This window comes from Melanostigma gelatinosum (assembly GCF_949748355.1).
Source record: "Melanostigma gelatinosum genome assembly, chromosome: 9".
NCBI classification, from domain to species: domain Eukaryota; kingdom Metazoa; phylum Chordata; class Actinopteri; order Perciformes; family Zoarcidae; genus Melanostigma; species Melanostigma gelatinosum.
In genome coordinates this window covers 8,469,519-8,477,334 of record NC_136642.1, presented here as the reverse complement: position 1 = coordinate 8,477,334, position 7,816 = coordinate 8,469,519, and the positions used below count along the sequence as shown (strand labels likewise).

The 7,816-nt window shown below is 43.3% G+C and overlaps 1 protein-coding gene across 5 annotated transcripts in view; it reads right to left on the bottom strand.

Annotated features, from left to right (window-relative positions):
* cadm4 (cell adhesion molecule 4) overlaps nucleotides 1–7,816 on the bottom strand; it is a 145,238-nt gene continuing 137,422 nt past the window's right edge. For 3 of the 5 annotated variants that reach the window (XM_079275582.1, XM_079275581.1, XM_079275584.1), the window contains 2 exons: nucleotides 3,102–3,230; nucleotides 1–1,897 (listed from right to left, as the gene is read on the bottom strand). In XM_079275582.1, coding sequence (XP_079131708.1) covers nucleotides 1,788–1,897; nucleotides 3,102–3,230 — 239 coding nt within the window. In that variant the 3' untranslated portion in view covers nucleotides 1–1,787. Of the gene's footprint in view, nucleotides 1,898–2,044; nucleotides 2,124–3,101; nucleotides 3,231–7,816 lie in introns of all 5 variants that reach the window. The other 2 variants (XM_079275583.1, XM_079275585.1) reach the window with 1 other exon arrangement.

The following is a 7,816-nucleotide window of genomic DNA, read 5'->3' as shown; positions in this document are numbered from 1 at the left end:
GCTTTGTATCTTTCCCCTATAAAGAATATTAGCTATATATATCAACAATTACACATGGACTCTAAAATAAACAAGAGTGAAAGACAGGAGAAAAGACGACTAGGCACAGAAGACGAAGAGAGAGAAAGACTCTGAGAGAGAGGAAAGGTAAGAGTGAAAAAAGACAGCAATTTCTCTACAGTAGAACCAAAAACAAACCATGGGAAGTGTACATTTCTTTAACATTTACAAGTATAATAATAACAACGGCAGTAATAATAATAACATTAACAACAATCATAATTGTTCAAATAATAATTAATAAAAAATTCATAAGACCTCTTGTTTCTCATAAAGACAAATGACATTTTTTTTATTCTTTTCTTTATTTTCTTTAAAGATCACTGGACAGTGGTTTGTTCGGCTTTGCACCTCTATAGGCTAATATTCTGTGTTAGTATATTCGCTTCATAATGCGTTTCAATAGTAAACATTTTTTTTTCTTAAAAGAGTCATTTAATTTATGTTTCTGTTCTTTTTTTATACAAATAAGTAGTTCAGAGATATGTATACGTGTTCTGTCAACATGTTTACTGTACGTATGGATGTGTGCATGTATCTGCATGTGTGGTAGCATTCAGAAAAAAATACCCACCCATTTTATTTCCTCATTCATTCACTCCCCTTGCCTTTCTTATGAAGACTTTTAAACCTTTGTATCCTCTTAATGACATTCTTAAATAATTAAGCTCTTCTTTAATGCCTTAGCAAGTCATATTCCCTTCTTCTTTGTCGGGAACGCAGCCCAACACTAATCCTTTCATTAATAGGAGCCAACAAAGGAGGAGCGATATAGAGGGGGACAGACAGAGAGAAGGAGAGATAGAAAGGAGAGGATGGTAACAGGTGAACGGAGAGGAAGGAGGAGACGGAGAGTTAATTAAAAGAAAAGAGAACCATTCTCCTCACCGTTGCAGCGAGAGGATATAAAATCATGAAAAGACGATTTCTTTTCACAAATTGTTGGAAGGCCACCTTGCTGGGACAGCAAAACAGGACAGTTAGCTTGTCCACAGAGTCTGGATACCACCCGGGACTCTGGGCTGAGACACTCCAGTGGTGTTAGAGAATTATCAATGAGTTGCTCTACAGCAAAAATGCTCTGGCAATTTTCAAAATTTCAATCTTCTAGCTCTCAATAGCTCCTGCTCACCCCACCCCCCCCCCCCCCCCTCTCCTCACAAACTGCTCCCACTGTCTCCATCAGTTATAGATTGAGTTTTGTAAAATCGATGGTTTTCTCAAGGCATGGAACTATAGCAGTCATCTGCCCCTAATTCCCCTTCCACTTTGGCGGCTGCACGGGCAGAGTGCAGATTTTCTTTGTGCTCCCCGCTTCCCTCTCCATCAAAAATAATTATGGCATCATTTCGTCATTGTCTACATTCACCCTCTCCCCGACTCTCTTGCTCTCCATTTTCCCCAGTTTCTCCGACTTACAGTATATGGCACAGTCGTTAATAGCTGGTGGGTCTATAGGCTCTCTTTTTCTCAGTCTGTCACTGGTGTGTGTGTGTGTGTGTGTGTAGGTGAGTGTGTGTGTGTGTGTGTGTGAGTGCATGGAGGACATGAAGTGGGATGGAGCGGGATGGATCGGCTATGTGCAGTATCTGTATACAGTCGTTTTCAGAAGGCCGCCTGTTATGGCGCTTTGTATAGAAGTGTGTGTTGTGTGTGTATACTGTATATAAGGTGAGAGACAGGGAGAGGGAGGGATGGGTGTCAGAAGAGGAGGGGATAGGGAGGGGCTACAGTAGGTACTCCTTCTTGCCCTGGCTGGCGTCGTTCCCATTGAGGAAAGCCTCCTGCACCTCACCATGTTCATCCAACCCACTGGCCTCATGGGTAAGATAGGAACCTGAATGAAAAGAGACAGAGAGAGAGAGAGAGAGAGAGACCAAGAGGGAGATTGGAGGGGGAAGGTTAGGTGGCAAAGCGTCATGAACACTGCAGCGCCATGCAGCATTATCAAACCAACCAGCGCCAATATTATTGAGTTCCATACCTGTGACTGATTAATTCATTCGTTAACTGATTGTTAGGTCAATACCAAGCAAGAATAGGCTCTCGTGTACGGTAGGAGCCTATACCGGCGGGAATTAAAGGTAGGACATGGATGTGTGAATAGAAGAGGCAGAAGAGGAGGGGCAGGTGGAGAAGATAATAGAGAACAGAAGAGAGGGAAGGAGGAGAGATTGGCAGAAAAAAGGACGGAGGGAAGGTTAGGTGCAAGAGAACCATGGCACGTTTGCGTCACTCACAAAACCCATCATCAAACACATCTTAACATCCCTCAGGTCCGTATGATTAATGAGTCGGTGCAGTACAGGTTACACAGAGAGCAAGAACTGCTCAAGTCATCTTCCTGCTTGAGTGTCCCCTCACCCCAGGAGTGAGTGACACTCTAATTCTCCTTACCGCCGTGACTGGCATGCCAGTCACGGCAGGCCGGAAGACAAAGCCTTAATGGCTCCGTCTCAACATGGCTTGGCTGTAATGGTCCTGTCCTGTCCTGTCTCCTGTGCTGATTGGCGGTCAGGCCATGCTGAATGCTGACGGGCGGCTTGTCTGGCCATAGGGTAAGTAATAGCTGGTTGCTGGTTGCTACACTGCTCCTGGATGATTTCTTGGCAGCTGGGGAGCACAGTTGAAGGCTGCCAAAACAGGGGCACTTAAAAAGATAGGGAACGCAGGGAGGCTGCTTTTAATAGATGGGCCTTGATACACTAAGATATAGTCATAAAACACGGGGACCACACCTACAGTTCCCACCCCACCCTGACTCTTCTGCTATTCTGGCCAAGGCCGTCCATCACGGAAGCGCCCGCCTGGAGAGAGGAGCATCCCATCCTGTCTGCTTTGCACAATTGTACAGCTCAGTTTAAGAGATTATTTTCAAGGATTCTGGGTGTAACGGGGCCTGCAATGATTTTTTTTTTCACAGCTTGTTATGCCAGAGAGTGGCGCAAATGAGAAAAACGCGCCTGTGAAAGATGTGATGAAAATACGATGATTGCCAGACATGTCCGCTTGCTTGTGAAAGAAACTTTTGTGTGCGTTACCTTTCTGTCGAACAGAGCACCAGATGGTGACGATGAGGACACAGATGACGGTGAAAACCAGCAGTGCCAGAACGCCACCTATCACTGCATATGGTACTGCACTGTGAGTCTCCACCACTGCACCGGGTTCTGAGAAGGAACAAAAGAGACAAATAGTGGGTGGAGTGTGGGGGCACATCAAGGATAATATGGAGATGAAAGGAGAGAGAAGTTCAGGCAAAGAAATAGAGAAAAAAAGAGAGAACTGGATCAAAAATGAAAGCAAGAGAGATGTTGTGAAAGGATAAAAAGATATAAAAGGGAGCGAAAGAAGGCACATTAAAACAACAGCGTGTGAGAGTACAGGGAGCGAGAGAGGAGAAAACAGAAGTCAATATCGTCCAACAAACTTGCATTATCACCTTTCATCACCCCCCACTGAACAGAACGCCAGACGGTCCAAATGGGTGAGAAGAAGGTGCAGAAATGAGGAAAGTGATTGACAAAATAACCTCTAAAAACCCACTTCAGCCAAACTTTGAGTGTGCTCACACCCTGAGTAGTGCAGCCCTGGGAAATGAAATCAAAAAAAAACTGAGTGAAGAGAGATGAAAAGATAAAAAGGCAAGCTAAATTCTGTGACATTTATAAAATTGCAGCAGTGGTAAGGAATTATTCATGTCAACCTCACCTTTTACCAACTTCACACTGCATAAGTAAAGAACAGATGCTCAAAGAAAGGAAGCTTGAAAAGAAGTGTAGATTGTGTTGAAACGATTTGTCAAAATGAAACAAAAAATGATTTGAGTAATTGATGAAGTCATTTATCAAGCAAAAATGCTAAATATTCACTGGTTCCAGCTTCATAAATGAGGATATGCAGCTTTTTCTTTGTGTTTTGTCACTTTAAATTGAATAATTTGAGCTTCGAGACTGTTGGTCAGACAAAACAACCAATCTTAAGACATCGTCTGCGAGCTCTGGTAAATTGTGATGACAGTTTTCTTTTGACATTTTGAGAACTAAACAATGAATTGATCACTTGAAAAAATGATCAACAGATTAACTGTTAGCCACAGCGCTAACATCCATTATAAAGCAGGCTTAAGAGCAAGCATGTATGTACAGTTTCACCAGTAAATACTGTCTGAAAACAACAAAAGCAGGAGACATAGAAGCAGAGAACTAAATGGTTGGTGTAGTAGGAACTTAGGTATCTGTACTGCAAAAAAACAGCTCTTTGAGTCCGTATTTACAGTATCTCAGTCGCTTACAATAACAAAAGTTATTTTTTTATGTTGGGGCTGAGTGGATGTAGTATAAAAGCTGGAAACGCCAAATAGGAGGCAAGGACGTGGAGTTATTGATCCGGCTCTTGGACCTCGACAGAGCCGAATTAAAACATGAATCATTAATTGAGTGCCAACACAGAGATCAGGAGAGAAAGAGGAGGCAAAGGAGGGCGTGGAGCAGTGATTGACAGCTGAAGAATAGAGGGTGCATTCTTGCACATGCATTTCATGGACAAGCGTCTCATCGGACACTGTGACTGTGAGTGCATCATATTCCTGCGTATGTGTATGATCATGTGTGTATGGGATCAAATCTGTGAGACATCGGTGCATCTGTAGGCACACGAGACACGTGTGATTCGACTGTGATTGGATCAAGCAGCAATATTTCACAGGGGATAAAAAAAAGGAAGGACTCAAGCACTATACGTTTACCTCACACCACCCTTGTTTTTAATCCACCGCAGCCCCAAAGCTCCACAGGAAATGTATGACAGTACAGAGCGGCGTTTCTCCGAGGAGCCCCTCAGATGACACATCAACATCGACTAAGCCTTCACCGAATTGTTCAACCAGCTGCTTTTCCTATGACTCTTTATGACATCTCCACACACGCCCAGCAGGTGAACAACCTCCACCTGCCACAGACGGCGGCAGCGGCAATGGAAGGCTTCTGCCGCTCCCTTCGCTTCATCTCCCCTTTTAAGCAACAGACAGGAGATGGATGTATGGAAAGAAAGGAGGAGGAGGAGAAGAAGAGATGCCAGTGAGTGTGTTTGTGTGAGTCTATGTATGAGATCAATATATTCTGTAGATATTGAGAGAGGGAAAACAGTGGATGCGTTTTACACACACACACACACACACACACACACACACACACACACACACACACACACACACACACACACACGGTAGCAAAGTAGTGCCGTGTTATGGGCCAAAAGGTCAGCGAGGACAAGACGTACGTATCCGTCCGATCGGGTGCCGTTGACAATGGGCCAATCTGGTATCAGATACCATTATTTTAGTAAATAACAATTCAGTGAAATTATATCTCTGTATTTATTTGTCATATTTTGTTTTACGAAGTTAGAAAAGTAATTTCTAAACCAAGCCTGAGGTTGCGTGATACATAAAAGAAAACTGCAGGTCACAACGGTGCGTCACTACTCCTAACACACTGCGGTGTGTGTGTCTGTCTGTGTGCGCATCCTGCGAGTGCATGTGCACACGTTTGACTCTTAAACCAGGCTTCAGCTGCTAAAAGCAAATGAACACCGTTATTACCGTGGCAGGAGAAAAAACAGCTGTTTATCAAAACGTGGGACACATTAACAGCCTAGTATGACTCATTATTGTTGTTTTTTTCCTGTTTTGGTCATTTGTGTCGCTTTCATTTTTAACAACCTTTTTTTATCGCTTCAATAGCTTCCGTTCTTTTTATATTGCAGAAATTATGCTCAGTGTTGGCGCTTGGTGTGGGAGTAATGTGCAGGCCTGCGGAGCTCAATGTCGGCAAGTCAAATCCAGCCTCAAGCACGTTTTCTTCAGCTTCTGAAACACCATTGTCTCGTTATATTTTTACATCATGCTGCATGAGGACATCATTCCCTAAAGGTTTGTCGGCTAACTTCTTTTTTTATTTTAGAACATTTGAGATACAGTTTAAGATGAACTGAAACTCCGAGCATTCTATCAAAGTAACAACTCAACTTTTTCCCCAAATGTGTTTTTCTGGCTTAAAAACTGATTTTCCACAATGCTACAGAGAAAAGGAGCCTCATTAACTGTACGGCATTGAACATTAAGCCAAATCCAGCATCTCTATCAACTAACTGTATATTCCAGCCTTAAATCACATTGGAACCGTCTAATCTGTCCATGAGATTTTTTTTTGAATTTTGAATTTATTTTATTTATATAGCGCTTTTCACAGACAGTACTATCACAAAGTGCTTAACAGAGCAGACATTTAAAAGCATAAAAAACACAATGTGACCCTACGGTCAATAAATTACATACACAGAGTGAATAAAAAATGTTAAAGAATAAAATAAAAATAAAATAAAAATGTAAAACAAATGTTAAGAGCAGGTCTAGGACATGGGTTTACTTTTACACAAACGCCAGCCTAAACAGGTGGGTTTTTAGCTGGCTTTTAAAAGTATCCACAGTATCTGCGAGGCGTAGAGTTGCAGGCAGAGCATTCCAGAGCCTCGGGGCCACTGCCTCAAAGGCTCGGTCACCACGGGTCTTAAATCGTGTGCGTGGGACTGACAGAAGACCTAGAGCATTTGACCTGAGAGTGCGGGCGGGTGAATAGGGGCGAAGTAGATCAGCTACATAAGTCGGAGCCTGACCGTGAAGTGCTCTGTAAGTGATGGTGAGAATTTTGAAGTGTATCCGAGATGCTACAGGAAGCCAGTGGAGAGATCGGAGTACGGGGGTGATGTGAGACCGTCGGTTTGTCCTGGTGAGTAATCTGGCGGCAGCATTTTGGATGACCTGCAGACGGTTAAGAGCAGATACACTGAGTGATGTAAAAAGTGAGTTGCAGTAGTCAATGCGAGAGGAGATAAATGTGTGTATGATAATTTCTAATTCAGGCGTTGATAATACAGATCTCAGTTTACTGATATTTCTTAGATGGAAGAAACATGACCTGGACAGCTGCTTAACATGAGGGTCAAATGACATGGAGCGATCAAAGAAAATCCCAAGATTGCGCAGGTTGCAATGGGAAGCAGAGGAGAGAGGACTAATAATCTGCCTGATCATGGGGACAAACTCCTCTGGAGCAATAACTAAGACCTCCGTCTTAGAGTCGTTGAGTTGCAGGCAGTTTTCTGCCGTCCAGTCTCTGATGGCATTGACACAGTCCAGGAGCCTAGTTAATGTGAATGCCTCGCTGGGTTTGAATGACAGATGAAGTTGGATGTCGTCTGCATATAAGTGATAGGACACATTATAGCTTTTTATGATCGGTCCCAAAGGTAACAGATAAAGTGAAAATAACAGAGGCCCCAGAACCGAGCCCTGCGGTACACCACAAGACAGTGGAGAGGTAACAGACACAAAAGCACCCACAGAGACATTGAAACTTCTGTCACTGAGGTAAGATGTAAACCAGTCTAACGCTATGCCAGTTATGCCCACCCAATCACGTAGCCTCTTAATCAGGATGTCATGGTCTACAGTGTCAAATGCAGAACTGAGATCCAGAAGAACTAACACAGAGCAGTCACCTGCATCAGCACACATGAGAATGTCATTTGAAACCCTCAGGAGAGCGGTTTCAGTAGAGTGTTGCTTACGAAACCCAGACTGGAACTTGTCATACATGTTGTGCCTCTCCAGTGCAGCAGTAAGTTGTTTGGCCACCACTTTCTCTAAAAGTTTGGACAGGAAAGGCAGTTTTGATATGGGCCTGTAGTTCATGGG